Raw genomic sequence first — 19,256 nt, forward strand, 5'->3', positions numbered from 1 at the left:
TGATTCTGTAGGCCCGAGAACATTAAACAAACCCAAAGAAGAAGAAAAATACATCTTTATTAAATTTAGTTGTCGTCCCACATTTTTACAAATGAAATCAAACCATCAGCTAATGGAGGAAACAAAACTGAATGCAAAGATGGAACCGATCCCTTGAAGTGCGCAGAAATCTCGACAGCGGGGCTGGCTCACTTGCTTGCAAACGCCATAATCTGCTCCTGCACACGCAAAACAGGAAACATTGAGAAACTGCATTGAATATTTATTACAGTAGTCTTATGGGTGATATTAATTTGGCTTGCCCCAAAAAACAAAAAAATTAACCCAGGAAGCGAGCAAATACTTTTTCACGGCTCTTACACCAATTTACAGTGTTGGTCTGAATCACTTAGTAGTGAATAAAGCCATTTCACATGAGCGGTCGGTAATAAAAGGGGTGTGAAAACACAAGCCACCACCGCTGTCCTCTGCCCTAGTGCCAGCGTTGCACCCCACCCACACACTTTTGGTAACACTAAATTTGGGGCTAAACTTAGCTGCCATAGTAGTACGTTCAGCGCTTTGGAAATTACAGGCACTGCTGAAATAAAACTACGTGTAATCGCAAAAGAGCGCAGAGGCGGAGTTTAGCTTGGGACAGGTCGGCCAATGATGATGAGGTTGAGGTGAGCTTACTTTTAGCGTCGGGAGCATGTTGGTGGCCTGCAGGCCGAAGGTCCGGAGGAGAACCAAAGGAGCCGTATTGGTGGAATAAAGGCGCTTCATGAGGTCGATGGCGGCCATCATGGGCAGGTTGTGCCGCTGCCGCTCACTTTCATATTCCAACAGGTGCGGCATTGCTCCTGCATAACAAACCACTCGGGGTTCAAAACTGACAACGTGGCATTGAGTCAATGCAGCATTTTAACTTTAGGGGGAAAAAAAAAAAAACACAATATCCTCTGAAAACCAAATGAATAGAGAGGGGAAAAAAAACATCAAACAAGATGCTTTTTATAATTCAACAGCGTGCACATGAGATGGTCCTTTTGGAAAAGAGTTTAAGGGGAAACCACCGAATTTTGGTTGCAGCGCTCGTGTCTGTTTGGAGCTCTCACTGACCCAGGTCCTTCCCGTTAAAGGCGGCCTGGCTCAGTAGCTGTGTGAGGCAAGCCACATCCCCGAAGCCAAGGTTGGCGCCCTGACCGGCCAGAGGATGGACACGATGGGCTGCGTCCCTGGAAAGACAAACATATGCTTGTCTATACAAATGCGCCACCACACGCACGCACACACACGTATAAAACAATCTGTTAAAACCCTGCTTCAGATTTTGAAACAATTTTCCCAGATGAAATTAGATCAAGGTATTGGTACTCACGACGGCGACCGATACCAGTATCGGAAGCCCTCTTGCGGCAGTGTTTTTTTTGATCGGGAGATAGGAGAATAGAAAATTGCCATTTAACATGCAATTTAACTCATTTGCTCCCAAAAACGTAAAAATATGTTCTATTTTAAATGTTAGCATGCTCCTAAAGACGTATTTATACATTTTTATGTTTTTTTGTAAGCTAGAGCATACAGAAAGCTTTGATGCAGCCTCTGAACTGAAGAGAAGGCTTGAAGCAATGGTAGTTGTTACAAAAAACGGCCAGCAGGTGGCAGCAGAGTATATGAGATCAACCAGGGCCATGTTGCAAAAAGCTATTTTTGCCAGTGTTTTAAACAGATTTGTGAATAATGATGAAACTATATTCTAATACTAATATATAGATAAATATACTTTTTTTTTCCTGATGAAAGAAAAGAGTCTAATCTTTCTTTTGGTAGGTTCCATGTTTTTATTAGAGCAATAGAACACAATATTCTGTGGTCCTTGCAAAATCTGTCAAAATCCACTAAAACAGACAGGAGCAAAGGGGTTTGCTTCAGTGACAATGGCTGGGAGTGAATGAGTTAAGGAAAAATGCTATATTGGGATTGGAAAATATATAATTTTTCTATTTTCTTGCCAACAGTTAAATGTGTCAAAGTATTGTATTTTTTTGCAATGCTAATATTGACAAGTAAAAAAACGCAGGCAGCGAGTCGCATCTTTAACGAGCTGCGATGAGGAAAGGTGAAGCGCCTTCCACTTCTGTCTTAAAGTGAGAGTTTCGGGTTCAAATCATGGCTTGGGCCTTCCTGAGCGGCGTTGGCATATTTTCTCATGCCACGTACTCGCATGACTTTTCTTCTCGTCGTGTGTCCCGTTCCAAAATAATGCAAGTTTAATTGAAGACTTTACATTGCCCATAGTGTCTATATGTGCCCTGTGATTGACTGGCTTCCGGTCTAGGGTGCACCCTGCGCCACGCCCAAAGTCAGCTGGGATAGACTCCAACTCACGCATGACCCTAAACAGAAGAAGCGATTCTCACAACTTTTTTTTCTTTCTATTTTTTATTAGGGGTGTCAGCTGATTAAAATTCTTAAGCGTAATTAATCACGACTTCAATAGTTAACTCACGATTAATTGCAAATTTTATATCAGTTCTAAATGTACAATAACAATTTTTCATACTCTTGTTAACAAAAGCAGATTTTTTTTAAACCAATAGAAATATGGCTGCAACTTTTAGTCATTGATAAAGTCATTTCTTAAGAATTCATCAAATTGAGTTAAAATTAAAAAGATGTACTGTAAAAAACAAGTGTGATATTGATTTGTGTTGGTCCTTTTTCTGCCACTAGATGGCATAATTACATTTGTAAGACATTGGTGACACCTCAGTGCATTTTTCTTTTCATATTAAACGCTATTTAATCTTTAACATGAAGTAACTTGTGAAATTCTGCATATTTTTAAAATTGTAAAATACAACTTGACCCCAGTCTCCACAAATATGAGCATTATTATTACATTTATTACAGCAAAATTTTGACGTGGGCGTGTCTGCGCTGCGTTGCGACTGCAATTCCCCCAGTATAGGCGCTCATTAATCGCGAGTTAAAAAAAATAGTGGCGTTAAAAGAACTTTAAATTAACTCAAACTTTTAAAGCACTAATTTTGACATTTTTCTAATGTCTAATCCCCCAAATATTGCTCAAATCCAATTGTCATGACTCAACATTCAGTTTTTCTTACCCAATGAGTGCAACTCTGTGCCTAATATACTCCGATGCGTGGCCCATGCCCAGAGGGAACATGACGCGGGTTTTGGGGCCGATGGCCGCCACGCTCGGGGGCAGCTGGCGAGGCGAACCCGCCGACGGCATGATGGCGGCGAGCGCGCCGCGGAAGAGAGACCCGGCCGTCTCCACCAGCTCCGATTGTTTCTCGTTGCTCCACTGCGGGCGCGCCGTGCCGAGGGATTCGCACGTGGAGAAAGAAGAGCGCATGAGAGAGAAAACAGACCATAGCGTTTAGAGTGGACAACGAAATTAGCTGACATTTGAGTAAAGCTGAATTCCAGGCGAGGGCCGTTATTTGCCCTCCCTCTAACTAAAGGGTTTGGCGAGGCTCGGGGAGGAGGGCTAATTAAAAGAAGATGCAGGCCAGGCAACACAGTTGAATTAGCTCCGTTTGAAAAACATTCCATGCAGTAATGGTCAACACTGGCAGACCGCAAGTTTAATTACCAAACCAGGACTGAAACCAAACGTGACTCAACCGTGGTGACCCCATCCTTCAGCAGGCAGTAAAAATAGCCAGCTTGGGAAAAAGGAGTTCCTCCAAACACAAGAAAGGGATAGGTATATCATTTGTCCAAAGGAATATTGCAATTGTTTCAAGTCCTGTCAAAACGTGTTTACATCTCACAAAAAAAAACAACTGGACGAGAGGCGGAGGACACAAACCGCACGGGCCGCGACAAGGATGTGAGGCTTGCTGGTTTTTAATTGGCACTCACGAAGGCCGAGTTGATGGCGTCGACAAAGCACTCGTCATCCAACAGCAGCAGCTCCTCGGCCAGGTGGTGACTGGTCGACCACACGAGAGAGCTCGCCGTGTCCGACAGCTACGACAGAAAACACATGGATGTTTAATAATGAAAAAAATAAAATAAAAATAAAAGAGTTTATTATATGAATACGTTACCGGTAACATCGCAATGGGTCCTGTTGGGAGGAACCTCTGCCAAGCAACATTGTTCTCTGTGGGCTGTTAAGACACATATTACATGAAAATGCTATCTTACATACACTCACCGGACAGTACAGCAACTGGGATCAACTGCATTCCGGATTATGCAAAAAAAATTTTTGTATTATTTACATGAATTAACCTTCTTTTATAATTAGGTGAAATCAATAAGTGAGACACATGGCAAAACGTAAACCACATGAAAATCTGTGGCTATATGAGCAAGATACGACTTATTTTCAATGTCCACTCCATCCGGACGTCACGTGACTATTTTTCTGAACACGCCCCCCTGTGGCAGGAAAGTCTACAACGGCGAGTTAGGCAAAAACTGGCGTTCATCCGTCAACTTGCATGGACAGTCCCTTTGATGAAAAGGACATGATTTACATGCGCGAGGTGGACATGTTGGATTGCCGGTGAAGTATCAGGAGGGATTTCTTTTTTTCCCCCAAATCGGCGACGCTGCTTCGCGGAACTACCTCCTCTCTTGCTGGCGAGTGCTTTCAAATCTGATCATACAAAGGCTTTACAAGTTTGTACAATCCAAATTTATTTCCCCTTTATGTGTGCTCAAAATGCAATCGAAGTTAGCAGTTTCACGCAAGTCTCTCAATGTTATTTATGTACGTTAGCAACTTAGCAGCTGCTAATTCGTCCACGGCCGCCGTCATTTATGGTGTATAAAGCTTTCTTTATGGTGTTAGTCAGTTATTAAATTCAACCTATTCAATCTATTAAACCGTAGCAGCACAAACGAACGAAACAGATTATTTCCCCCACATTTTGCGTGCGATAGCAGTTAGCATCTGCTGAGTTAGCCACAATGTACAAAGTGCAACATTGGCTACGCATTGGTTCCTCTTTTGGTAGCCTGGAGCATGCTCGATCCTTTTTTTGCCTCTTCTCGTTGTGGCAGCTTGTCCACAACAGTTGTCAATCGTTGTTAAAAAAATGGCGTTTGCCGTTTACGCAAAGTGGCAGATGCGTTTTCTATGCTGCCAAAATGGCTGCGCTAATGCCAGAGATGGGAAGTAACAAAGTACAAATACTTTGTTACTTTACTTGAGTACTTTTTTTCAATACTTTGTACTTTCCTGAGTATTCATTTTTTTAGACGACTTTGTACTTTATTTGTACTTTTTTACTTGATACATTTTCAAAACAAAGTCGTTACTTTTGTTTATAAATGCATGAAAACGATTAAAATACTTGACCCGGAAGAAAAAGCAGCCGTCAATGTATCCTGGCTCCGCCAATAATACGAAGTGCTCCGCACTGTCCCGTACATCCCAGCTTGTGATTGGCTCTACAACACGTGATCGCATGACGTGCAATTGGCTCGTTTAGAGCAACCCGTAAATACGAGGGCGATACGTGCTGCCACAACAGAGGATAATACCAATACCAATTACTTATGCGCATTCACCGAACCCTCACATCAAATTAATCTGTAAGAATGAGTCTGCTCATCATCAACCTCTGATAGATGCAGCACAGCAACCACAGCTGATTGGTCGTAATTCCACTTGACTGTGGGGATCCCCAGTTGCCGCCTCACCATGGAGTTGGGTCCATCTGCTCCGATCTAAAACACACGAGGCAGCAAAAAAAGATGACGAGGCGTCGCAAAGTTGTGAATTGGAATAAGGAAATGTACAAACTTACAAGCAGTTTGGTCTTTAGACTTTCCCCGCTGGCTAACGTGACCTGCACCCAGGGCACGGAGCGTAGCGCCTGCTGCGGCGACGGCCATGTGTACTTCACCACTTTGGACCGGTACTTCACCTGCACGTTGTCTGACAAACAATGATCAGGGAGTACAACAAAATAGGTCACTTTATAAATATCATCACTAAATCTGCATTTTTCATATTTGTTCCTCCAAGCATGCACGGCTAGTTGTAAAACAGCACGCCGTCCTTCCCCGGCACAAAATGCCTGCAGGTTCACATCTTAATGGCCCCGGGCCTGCCACACGCCATGGCCTAATAGTGTTTATCTACAAGCCGACCACGCCACGCTTTGCACATGCTGCCAGCTTGTTGAATATTGCATCAAACCTCCTCCTGCACTTCCGAAAATACCAACAGCTGCTCCCTCCAAAACATGAAAGCGGCCTGAGCTCCGCTTGCTCATGCCGACTTGGAGCGGGACCCATCCACAGATTGGCTACTGGTTACCGAACACGGATGTTAAATATGGGTTTTGGTGATTGGAGAGGGAGATTTCATTGAAAACAGCTGGCAGGCAGCACACTTTTCATGTACTACATCTTGAAGTAGAATGAGAGGAAGACAAATGGCAAGCACATGGGGCCAAAAACGTGCGGGAACCACACGCCCCTCGTTTGGCCTAAAAGCTTTTGTAAATATAAAAACTGCCGAGCACATAGCAGGGCTGCTTTTTATTTGCAGCATTTTGGTTTAATGTCAACAGCGATCGAGCGCCGTACGCCGTCAGCGCTTTAGAACGGTGGTGGCGGCCAGGCGAGAAGCACATGGCGGCTTTAAATAGGTCACTGGACCACTTCACGTGTCCTCGCAGGGCCTCGGCAGTTCCTAAAATGTGAGGTTTGATTCAAATTGACGGAAAAATATAAACGGCTCATGGCGGGAGTCCAGCTAAAAACCCCACAGGATGGAATAATGCGGTGGCATGGGCGAGCGTACTGAGTGATGTTCTGCTCACCAGACAGACTGTCCAGCTGTTTGGTGAGTGCAGCCACGACCACGTCGTTCTCCACGATGTAGGCCATCACCTCCTCCAGATTGTCCTTATCAAATGTGATCAGGGCATCGGAGCAGGCATCCCAAACCTAAATGAGAGAGTCATTACGTCTGTGGTCTGGCCTCAAGCTAATCCTCCCCCTTCTTTATATATAGCCGGCCCGAGATGATCGCGTCAAAGCTGCTGTCGAAGCTTGGCGGGCCCGGCCTGCTAAATAGATTAGGTCATAAACGCGCCATTCATCTAGAACTGTGGTTTGCCAACTTTTTATACACAGTACCACCTAAAAAAAATACTTGGCTCTCCAAGTGCCACCATCGTGACCAATATTGAAATACAGTAGCATAGTTGGCCAAAGTGTACATCTAATACGTTTGAACTTTAACACTGCACTTAAATTTTGGAACAATCAAAGAACCTATTCAAATTCAAATAGATATCGCAAAATAGTAGAATGCAATTTTCAAACCTCAAAGGCTACAACTTTGAAAAAATGTATAATTTTTTTTATACATGTATATTTTATTTGTTTATTTAGTATGTAGATAGGATTAGTGCTTAAAAACATTTGTGAATGCTGAGAAGACTGCAAGCTAAAGTGTTTAGTACGTTACAGCGTTAATTAAGTATATTAACTCATTCACTGCAATTGACGGCTATAAACATCAACAATTTATTTTAACTATTTTTATTAGTTTAACTTTTTTTTCCACTTTTGTTAACAAGAGTATGAAAACCTAGATTTTTTTTATTGAACATTTAGAACACATATGAAATTTGTGATTAATCGCGAGTTAACTAGTGAAGTCATGCGATTAATTACGATTAAAAACTTTAATCGCCTGACGCCCCGAATTTTTTATATTTTCTTTTCTTTTTTTTATTCATTCACTGCTGTTGACTGCTATAAATGTCAAAAATTAATTTGAACTGTTTCTATTAGTTTAACATTTTTTCCACTTTTGTTATCAAGAGTATGAAAACCTAGATTTTTTAAATTGAATATTTAGAACAGATAAAATGTGTGATTAATCGTGAGTTAACTAGTGAAGTCATGCGATTAATTACAATTTAAAAAAATAATAATCGCCTTTTGCCCCTAATTTTATATATATATATATTTTAATGAATTTATGGCAGTGAATTAGTTTTAAAAAACTGTCTTTCACATTAATTCATGGGTTAGTTGACTTTATTTTAGCATTAGCCTAACCTATAAGACCAAAACCTTTTAAGGATGAGTTTTTTTCCAGGTCCAATACTGTGCTCCCACCCTTTACAGGAGCACAGACTGGGCCTTATTGTTTTCTCCCTCCACATGTTTCCTTTTTTCCCTAAGAAACTTGGGATGCAAAGTCGTGAACCGCCAGGCTTCCTGTTCTGTCTCCCTCTGTTAGTCTTTGTTATTTTTCGTTTTTTATCTGACAAGTTTGTGTGACTGTGAGGACAAATTCCTCGTGTGTTTTTACACACTTGGCCAATAAATCAGATTCTGATGTATAATAAATCTGACATTGTCTATTGTAATACAGATTAATTTACTGATTGTATTTGTAAAAAAAAATACAAAATGTGACTTTAAAAAAATTATCGCACATTATGAAGGAAAAAATCTAAATCAAACGATTTTTTTTTCAAAATTGTTCAGCCCTGACCCGACGCTTTCATGTAGAACTCAAGGGAGCCCGCATACCACACTTTAAGGATCCCGGATCAAGAAGGCGGAAGACTAAGCGGCATTTAACAAGTTGAGCTTATTCAAACATGTTATTTGGTGCACAAATGACATGTTTGTAAGCAGTATGGAACCCGTCAATAATATTGTCTTCCGTTGAACTCTAATTCCGAACTTGAATGCGCTATTTGAGTTAAACATGAGTGGGTGAAAGTATTTGCTTAGTCCAACTTGTAACTACGCTGAGGTAACCTGTCATTCAGCTGTAATACACTACTGCTGCTGCTGCTACTCTTTCTTTCCAGCTTACCATAAAGTCAGGGGACATACCCTTTAAAAAAGCCACTAATGGCGTTTTGGGTTTACAACTTGTGATAAGTGGTTAAGAAGAATAAATAAAAAAAAAGAGAGCGAGAGAGAGACCAGCCCAAAAATTGTTTGGGGTTTGTTTAACACAGGGTGACGCGATGCAGCTATTGCTTTCCTTGCAACATTTAAACACTCGCAACCTTGAGAGAAAATGACCTTGTTCTGAATTTAAACTCTCTTTACTTCAAGGAGGGGAGAGTTTCAGCACGGTGCAAATGTTATTTAGACACGCAGCACATAATTTCCCTTCTATGGCTAAGATTTGAATGACTATGATCCAGCAGGCAAAACAAACAAAAAAGTAGCAGAAGAAAGGTATCATGGGTGAGGTACGTTGCCATAATCACCCAAAAAAAGGCATGGCATGATGACATCTTAGCCCCGCAGTGAAACACTGCGGTCAAGGCTTTTGGTACGCAGCGACCACATCTTACAAGCCGGCCTGCGCCTTGCATCCAATGCCATGAAGCGGCAAACAACCTTTCATCTTCCTGCACTTGTTCGCATGAATCTTCATAATTAGAAGACACCGGGAGTGAGTAGCAATTTGCAAACGGCAAAAGGACTTCATCCTCATCAAAAACACGGTTTGAAGAATAAAAGAAACTGTCTCATTTTATCATGAAAGTATGTTTTATTTTATTTTATAGGGCTGCTAATAAAGGCAGACATTGTATAAAGGAATGAAGAAATTACATGTCACCTGAACCCAGCATTTAATGTAAATGACTCCATACCATGTGCGTAATTATACACACCGCAAATGAGTTTCTTGTTCATTTCGCTGTAAGCCGGACGGTGTACAAGTGGAATGTCAAAGAATTTGCTCTCCACAAATTGTATAGTATCATGATTACTGGATGACAGAAATACATGGAGAATATCAGTGTGCAGTACTTCTCATGTTAAAAACAGCAAGAGGCAGTCAAATGAAAAAAAACTCAGGCAACCTTGAAACAGATTGAGAAATTGCATTTTTTTTTTTAAGGCTTCAGAGCTACACAGATGACAAGCAATTAAACCAAAGAATGATCAACGTACCTGCATCTTTTTATAAGGCTTGCACCTCAATTTTGTGATATGCTCCCATGCACCAATACCTGCACAAAAACAAGAGATTCGATAACTACACGATACTTGAAACAAGAACTTTTTGATGAAAGTCCAAAAACACATTATGGCATCTCAGGCTCTGTTTCAAACACCAAATTTGACCCCCTCTGACAATGACCTTTATTTGACCCCCTCTGACAATGACCTTTATTTGACCCTTACACTTTGAAGCTGTTTCCTTGAGGTTTTTAAAGGATGTGATTGACCAGATTAAGCCATCTGGCTCCACTTGTGACTTGTACTCTTCTTCATTTCTTTAAGAGTCCTCTCAAGTATTGGTCATTATCAACTTGCATTCTGGCGTAGTCTCAAACATGGCCTTGATCTATTTCCAAAAATCTAGAAAAAGTAGTGCGTACTCAGTTGAATTAATATTTGGATGAACATAACGTCATGGAGTTTTTGCACTCAAGTTTTAAGTCATCCCTGCTATGGTGTTCTACAGGGTTCAATTTTGGAGCCCATGCCGTTTTCATTGTACTTGCTGCCCCTGGATTCCATTTTAAGAAAGCGTGGTGCTTCACTGGCATGCGGATGACAGTCACATCTACAGTATGTCCCGCTAAGTAAAATGGACGTTCTCTCCTTAAGGTCACTTTGTGTGGAGGACATCAAAGCCTGGATGTCACTGATACTCTTGAATGACTCTTGAATTTCAATGACAAGTAAACATAAGTTATGGTGTTTGGTCCCAGAGGCCCTTGGACATCCCACCGAGTTGACCTGAGCCCCCGGGCTCTTATCTAAAGCCAACAGTCTTGAACTTGGGTTTTAAAATGTATAGTGTTTATCAATTGGGCCTGCAAATTGATGCTGTTGTTAAATCTAGCTTTTATTTTTATTGTATTTTTTATTTTTATTTTTTATGCAGCTGGCTAAAGTAAAGCATCTCCTTTCACCACTTGAAACATGGTGCCAGCTGTACTAGTTAACCCAGGGGTAGGCAAGTTCGGTCCTAGATGTTTTTGATGTCTCCCTCCTCGAACACAGCTGAGAGGCTCCTGCAGAACGTAATTAGGAGCTGATGATTTGAAACACCTAGGTTGGAGGCAGGAGACACCGAAAACATGCAGGACTGCAGCTCACTAGGACCGAATTTGCTAACCCCTGAGTTAACCAAAAGGACAATTTGAGTAGCCCACAGGTGTGTTTAAAAATAAAATATAAAATAACGCACCTGTGACACTGTGATTTGCTAAGAAGAATTAAACCAGAAAATTAACATAATGTATTTTGTTTATTCATTCAAACTTAACATGGTGCACTTTTTTATGTACCAGATATGATATATTTTGTTAGATTATGTCCATCGGGAAAAAAAATCTGTTTTTATTTACCCCCCCCCCCCCCCCCCCAAAAAAAATAAGGCTGTAATTCTAATACTGTGATACAGCGATATTTTTGCCCAGTTATCATGAGGGATCCATCCATCCATCCATTTTCTGTACCGCTTGTCCTCACAAGGGTCGCGGGGGTTGCTGGAGCCTATCCCAGCTGGCTTCAGGCAGTAGGCGGGGTACACCCTGAACTGGTTGCCAGCCAATCACAGGGCACACAGAGACGAACAACCATACTCACAATCACACCTATGGACAATTTGGAGTGTCCAATTCACCTGCCATGCATGTTTTTGGAATGTGGGAGGAAACCGGAGTACCCGGAGAAAACCCACGCAAGCACGGGGAGAACATGCAAACTCCACCCAGGAAGGCCGAAGCCCGGACTTGATCTCACAACCTTTGCACTGGGAGGCGGACGTGCTAACCAGTCAGCCACCGTGCCGCTCCATCCATCCATCATGAGGGATGTTTGATACAATTTTTTTCAGTTGGATACCACCGTATTCAACGCTTGAGTAGTGCCAGACACCGATACCAAGTACCGATACCACTAGTACCTTTGATGCATAAATCAAAAACAAAAAACAAAAAAAACAATGACAGACATAACCCAATGTAGCATTTTCTTTAAAATTACATGAAATTTAAGGCAATCTTCTATACTTCTACTTTCCCATTTCTACTTCCTGATCACGAGTACCAATACATTGAAATTATACAATACAGATAGCTGGTATTGGTACTCACCCATCACAAGTCATCATGCTGTCAAAATTGAATACCGGCCATGCCTTTTCTATAAATAAAATTCAGTTAGGTTGAGAGTTGAATTTCTCAAACCCGCACAGCACATATTTAATCTCAAAGCACAACACTGAATAAGAATGTTGCAAAAGGTGCAGAATAATTGGTGATATAGTGGATTGTCTTGTCTCAATTTACTCACGAATTTACCTAGCGTGAAATCTAGGTCTGTTAGAACAAGCTATGTTGCTGTTGGAGGAATGGCAACAAATGGATAGTTTAATTGTAACTTCTGCCATCTAGTGGAAAACCATTAAATTGTTTTGCCTGTCACTATATGTTGGTAGCATAGACTAAAAATATATACTTTTTTTTGTGGAAAATTAATAATAATTTTCAGACCATTTAAGTGAAATTGGATTATATCCCGCAGTACGTCTGCTGGTCACTAATGTGCCATGGCACCAAGATCACTACATTAGAGGTCAACAAAGAGGTGATGTAGCCTACTGCACCAGTGAGGAGTGTAGCAGAGCCTGGACTGATGGAGCTGACTCTGGTGCTGTAGCTGTCAGGGACCTTATCCATCATTCTCTTGTTTCCTGCTTCAAGGAGAAGGATCTTCTTCTCTGACAAGTTGGGATCCATGCCTGCCAGGAGAAAACTATATATCACGATTTCTGCTGATTTATTTACTAATTTTTGTTGTTAAATCGCAGCTTTTCGATGTTGACAGCTGGATGTGGTCACTCACCTAGGGAGCATGCCATTGCAGATCCAACCATCCCTCCCCCGGATATAATAACATCATAAACCTCATTGCTTCCGCTATCGTCGCCATGCTCTGCACACACTAGTCCTCGACTGATACTTTTTACTGCAAATAAGCGTTTTTCTGCCATTAAACACCGTCCGAACCCGTTTAGGGCTACGCTTGCCCTTGTAAGGTTTTGCATTATTCGGTATTTAAACGAAACAAGCCTGACATTAAAGTAGGTTAAACATTCCCCCGTCGAAGCCTTACCGCTTAAATATACTACGCAAATTACGGTTTCTCCTTGAGCGCGTCCTAAAAAGAGCAACCGTGTCACCTCACAACTACAGCCATGTTGTGTTGACAATTTGGGGCACGGAGAAATCACTTCCGGCTTTATAACCAATCACGAGAGACTTTTGCTGCGGCTTGCGCTTCCGCTTTTGACCACACAGTGCTGGCGCGAGAATGACGACACGCGCGGTCCCTTATGTTTTGTTTTTGTGTTTTTAAAGACTGTGCTAACTTCTGCTTCTCTATTACAAGGTCCAAACGCAGCATATTATACTTGATCGCCGAAGATGCGTGAACACAGAAGAAGCATCGATGCAGAGAAACACCGCACACAACTCGCCTTTTATCAGGTTAGCAGCTGTTTAGCCTGTTCAAAATTACAACGACCGCTTGTTCATCAAAGTTAAAACTAACAATAATATAAATACTTCTCTATGGTAACTCTTTCCACATTACGCGTTCTATCGAATGGACTGTTTGGTTGCCATGGTAACATGTGATACGCAAACTGGGGGTGTGGTCGTCTTCTAGTTTGTTCTTGTGGTTTCCAAGTTTGTTCCATAGCTAGATGGTGGCATGGATAGGATCTACAACTATGTAGAGATGGATATAAGATAGATGTTATAAGATGGCAGTCAAAAAGTAAAAAGCCCATGCAATTAATGTAGTCTTCATTATTTTTTTTCCAGAAATGTTCTCGGTTTGTAGTTTAAATTCTTGCTTGTATGGAAAGTGGAAACCCACCCGACACAAATATTTGCAAACCCTAGCTTGTTCATGGTTTTTGCAAAATTCAGTGATGTCATCAATCGTTTCTCTACAATCTTCTCTGATCAGTGCCTCAACCCCTGTGCATTCCAGATGACATTTCAACCCTCTTGACCAACAAACATGTCAGAGCCAGATCTGATGTTGGCAAATGGTTCAGAATCAGAAGAAATCCTCCATCATAGGCTGCGGTATCTCAGCGACTCGATCCGACAGCAGCTGCAGGAGACAGAGAGGAGGCACAGGGAACAGTTGGAGAGCAGGATTCGTCACAACACTCTCCTTTCAGCAGATATAAACAAACTGTCTCCTCAGACTAAGTAAGTCTCCTCAGTGTGCATCTAGTACAGTATAAGAAATGTGGTTTATTAAGAATTTATTCTCTATCAAACCATTGCAGGCTGCTGGAGTTGCCTGCTCCAGTCTTGGAATTGTCATCTGAATGCAAGCATCACGACACTTTGCCTCGCGCCTGGACACAGCAATGTGAACGAGCAGCTTCATGCAAAACAACGCAGCAGAAGAAAGAGGAGGAGGCTGAGGCTGAATGCAAGAAAAAGTTCAGCGCACTTCCTGTCCCCGTTCAAGTCAGACATCCTCCCTACGGGGAGATGATGGAGCGGAGGGACAAGGAAAGGAAGCAAGGGTTAGAGCAAAGGAAAACCTTTCTGCTTTCTGTTCAGAAACCTTTCAGCTTCCAGGAGAGAGAAAAGAAGAAACAGGAGAAATTGGTTGAGCTGTCCAACCAAGTCTCGCAGGAGGCAAAAAAGACAAGTGTAAACCATGTTCAGCGGTCCTCTCCCAAACGAGTTCAAGCGCCAGCAGGTGTGAGAGCTTTCTTTCTTTGCATGGTGATACTGGTGAGGTCTAGCAATTAACTCGTTCACTGCCATTGACGGCTATAGACGTCAAACATTCTTTTTAACTATTTCTATTAGTTTAACATTTTTCCCACTTTTGTTAACAAGAGTATGAAATCCTAGATTTTTTTTATTGTAGTAGAACAGATATAAAATGTGTGATTAATTGTGAGTTAACTAGTGAAGTCATGCGATTAATTACGATTAAAAATTGTAATCGCCTGACGCCCCTAATTTTTAATAATCTTTTCTTAAAAAAAAAAAAAGATTATTAAAAATTTAAAATATATCTATATTTATGTTTTTAAAAAAAAGAAAAGATTATTAAAAATTAGGGGCATCATGCGATTACAATTTGTAATCGTAATTAATCGCATGACTTCCGTGTACAAAAAAAAGAGTTTCTAGGTTTTCATACTCTTGTAACAAAATGAAAAAAAAACAAACTAATAGAAATAGTTCAAATTAATTTTTGACGTCTATAGCTGTCAATGGCAGTGAATGAGTTAATTTAGACAAAAGTGGCATCATTGTACATGGCAAGTCATTTAGGGTTCGACTTTTGACTCCAGCCCTCATGCGTGGAGTTTACATGTCTTTCCTTTTTGAAATGTTTGTGCAGACCCGCAGCGTTGCAGGAAAGGTCACATCAGCACCACACAACAGGAGAATCCCAAACTTCGCATTGCAGAGCGCACCAGAATGGAAAAGTTGGCATTCCTGGACGAGAAGCCGAGCTTCCAGCCCAAGATCAACCAGCAGGTGCCTGATTTCAAGCGGCTGCACAAAGCTCTACAGACGGAGAGTCTGAGAACATCACAAAGTAAAGATTTGACCAAGTGTCAACCCTTCTACCTGAGAACATCCGCCCTTCCCGCCAGGCAACATAAGCCAAGTTCTGAAAAGTCACAGGTAAACATCCCACTTCCTGTTTTACTGATGTGATTTCTACTTTTACAATATTTCAAAATAACAACAGGAGTTATGACTAATGTCAAGTATTGCACTTTAGGATGAGTACAGGTATCCATTTTCTATAAAAGCCTTTTGAGGTTTATGCAGCGAGTTAAAATAGAACAAGGTAATGTTCCATGTGCTTGGTTTCTCATAGAAAGATATTTATAAACCTCCCAACCATTATAGTGTGTAACCTCGCCAGCTAACCTCAAAATATGTTGTTCCAAAGCCACGTGCATGTCATCTTTGTGGCATGGGACTTTTTGTCGAGTCCCATGCCACAATGCACATATTATGTAAAACGTGCACCCATCCTTACATAATAATTCCGTTTTCTTCCTGTCCTATTCTTGAGTCTGTTCTCATGCGGTTTCATGGGAGGCTGCCAGTGACAAAAGAATATTTAAGAAAAATATACATCTAGAAAAGTAGTTTGATAACTGGGACTGATATTAAAGACATATTAAAGTGTCACCATTAATAATTTGAATGAGCTTTGACTGTAAAAACTCTGCTTATAATGTATGCTTTTCCTTTTTTCTTTTTTTCTTTTTACAGATGCTCAGTCAAAGTAATCTGAGTCGAAGTAAGTCATGTGGTGCCCTAAAGTCGTTGTCTGCAGACACACTCCCAACTTACATCACAGATGCAACAAGGAAACGCTGCATGGCCATCAGGTAAGGTCGCCAGTGGGATCGTGTTAGGGTTGTAAATGAGTGAGTGAGTGACTGGATTCATGTAGTTTAAATTGTTTTAATATAGATTGGGTTTTTTTAAACTCAGTTAGTTTTGATGAGTTTTTAGAGCAAACATATTACTTTTATAAATGTTTTAAATTCTTCAGTTTAGTTTGGTGTTTTATTAGTTTTAGTATTAGTTTTTATATATATATTTTATATAAGTATTGTGTAATAAAGAAAAATAACTATTTCCTGCTTGACCTTCCTTCTTCTGTAATAACCAAAATAGAAAATGAACCTTGAAAGCTCATATATAATGTAAATTGACAAAAGCTAAAGCAAATAATATTTTCATCATAAATAGTGAGTGTTATAAATGCAAGTTCAGTTAGTTTTCTTTCTTTTTTTGAAGCTTTTTTTCCCTCAACTTTAGTTTCAATTATTTTGTTAGTTTTTGTTAGCTATAATAACCTTGGTGAGTGAGTGAGAAAGCGAGCAAGGAAAAAAAAGTAAAAGGATGAGTCTAGTCTAAAGTGGAAAAATGGAATTCTCGCCAAAGCAAAACTATTTATTTTTTATTTTTTGTTTAATGTCCACTGATTAAGTAGGGCACTCGTGATGGCAGCTGATAAGAGTATTCTTCGTCTCATGACCAGGAAGTCAGGAACTAGAAATTTGAAATTTGAAGAATAAAAAATTGCCATTAATTTAATGCAATTTTAAGGAAAAATCCTATATTGGGACATATAGATCTTTCTTTAAAATGATCTATCATTGTTTTTTTTTTCATATCAAAAGTACTAGTGGTATTGGTTCTTGGTATCAAAGACTACTCAAAATTTGAGTTAGTGTCGTTCTGAAAAAATGTGTGAAGTCAATCCCACAATTGAGGGGAAATGGTGAGTTGCCCTGTCAATCAGTTTTGACCTTAGCCTATGTATCTAACCTAATATGTGTTTGTAGGAAATCCATGGAGGTGAGGGATGGGAAAAATCAGGAGAGTGCAGACTGGGTGAGGAAATACCAGAGCAAGTCAGAGGCCATGAGGAAGACGGTGTCCCTCCATGCCAAGTTGCTGGACCCTCACAAAACCTTGAAAGAAGTCTACGACGAAAGAGTGCAGCACCATCGGTGAGTGATGGACAAGCACGGTCATTGCATCTCCAGTTTGGAGACATCCATGTAAGCTAACATCATCTCCACAGGGAGGCGGATCGACAAAGGACAAGAGATTACCTGAGAGACCTACAGGACATGAAGGCTCGCGTTCGAGAGCGTCCCCTTTTGTTCGAACAGGCGAAACAGGTGAGTGGCGTGTTGGGCCGCATCACCATCTGCTTGCGTACGTGGCTGTGATGTCATCTTTGATTTATCAGAGGAATGCCAAAGCTCAAGCAGAACAAGCGTACAAGGATGAGCTGAGGAAAGCCGGTGTCGAAGAGCAGTTTGTTGAAAAAAAGGGAGGCGCTTTCACGGGGACGTCCATCTCATCAACATCGAAACATGACACGAACCCAGATGTCCACAACAATGACAAAGACTGAACAGAGTGAGAATTGTTTTCTTCATACTTGATGTGATCCCACTATTTCCAGTAATATTATGAATAGCATGTTCAAGGACTTCATGTGGTTTTGCGCATGTGACATTACATCATTTTCGGGACCTGCCCAGAACAAGAAAAATATAGTAGCCAAGTAAAAATGAAATATAATTACAATATAGACATTTTCTAAGCCAACATGTCTGATTTAGGGAGGCAACCGTAGACGCCGGTGGAGAAAATTGAAGATGTGGATGAGAACAGCGTTGGAGTCCAAAGGGGAATGATTGTCATGATAAGACGGTACAATGTTTTTGTGGCCACTTGGCGAGAGCACAACACTGTATTCAAATGTGACTCATGTCTACTTGACCACATCAACAATGGGTACGCCAACATGTGCAACTAGAAATTAAGAAATCTCAAAACATCTGCACCGTACAATTCCATGGGAAAACATGCAACAATACAAATAACCACGTAAATGAGTCACAGAATGTCATATTTTAGATGATTGTAAATATGCGTGCAGCATCAGTTCATGAATAATAATGAGCTCCGTTGTTTTGCAGACACTTGCTTATCAAAATAAACATAAAATAAACTGAACATCTGTTCAGATCCTTCTGTTTGTGACATTCATTTGCTTATCCACTCTTTTATCCAAAACATTCCATAGGGATGATCGAGTATCAATACCAGATATCAGTATCAGGCTAAAGTACTTGCTGCCATATTGTGGACGTCTCGCAATCAGGAACAAGGAATTAGAAATTAGAAGGATAGAAAATTGCCATTATTTTCATGCAATGCTGTATGGAAAAATGCTGTATTGTGATATTAGGTCTTTCTTTAAACGTAGATGTTGTTTTCCCCGCTCTAATTTTATGTATCAACAGTAGTGGTAGTATCAGTACTTTGTATCGGTATCAGTGACTACACAAGCGTTGAGTACTCATACTGGTATCGGTCCATACATATAAGCATGGTTAAACACATGTTGTAAGGTACTGTATTCACACTTGCACACAGAAACGTATTACATTCACTTGAAAAAAAAACATCTCAAGTGTTTGTTTTTTTTAGTAATTTTTTGGGAGGCTTTTTTTTCTTTTTTGTAGTTTTTCTTTTCTGTTTTATTGCATTCATTTTTTTTCCGTTTTATTGAATTTTATTTTCAGTTTTTTTAAGTATTTTTTTTCTTTAAAAAATATTTTTTCATTTTTTTTCCTGAATAATTTTCTCCCAATTTTTTTTAGATATTTCTCTTTTTTCAGAATAATCTTTTTTTGTGTGTGTTTTTCTGGCATTTCCCCCTGT

The 19,256-nt window shown here is 40.5% G+C and overlaps 2 protein-coding genes across 2 annotated transcripts; one reads left to right on the forward strand and one right to left on the reverse strand.

Annotated features, from left to right (window-relative positions):
* Positions 1–38: 38 nt before the first annotated feature.
* Positions 39–14,055, reverse strand: coq6 (coenzyme Q6 monooxygenase). Its single transcript, XM_086094704.1, has 12 exons — positions 12,835–14,055; positions 12,596–12,730; positions 9,925–9,983; positions 6,801–6,927; positions 5,778–5,908; positions 5,590–5,697; positions 4,065–4,127; positions 3,877–3,984; positions 3,111–3,313; positions 1,102–1,217; positions 676–842; positions 39–218 (listed from the first exon to the last, which is right to left on the reverse strand). The coding sequence occupies exons 1-12, from the start codon at positions 13,034–13,036 to the stop codon at positions 189–191; spliced, it is 1,449 nt and encodes a 482-aa protein (XP_085950830.1). The 5' UTR covers positions 13,037–14,055; the 3' UTR covers positions 39–188.
* Positions 12,914–18,555, forward strand: fam161b (FAM161 centrosomal protein B). The gene is made up of 9 exons (XM_086094703.1): positions 12,914–13,478; positions 13,990–14,216; positions 14,297–14,721; positions 15,379–15,668; positions 16,272–16,390; positions 17,357–17,524; positions 17,599–17,698; positions 17,770–17,942; positions 18,149–18,555. Exons 2-8 carry the CDS (start codon positions 14,020–14,022, stop codon positions 17,935–17,937), a joined length of 1,467 nt encoding a protein of 488 aa, XP_085950829.1. The 5' UTR covers positions 12,914–13,478; positions 13,990–14,019; the 3' UTR covers positions 17,938–17,942; positions 18,149–18,555.
* The last annotated feature ends 701 nt before the right edge of the window (positions 18,556–19,256 follow it).

The sequence above is a fragment of the Leptonotus elevatus genome, chromosome 14, assembly GCF_054856555.1.
Source record: "Leptonotus elevatus isolate MCC_2025b chromosome 14, RoL_Lele_1.0, whole genome shotgun sequence".
Classification (NCBI taxonomy): domain Eukaryota; kingdom Metazoa; phylum Chordata; class Actinopteri; order Syngnathiformes; family Syngnathidae; genus Leptonotus; species Leptonotus elevatus.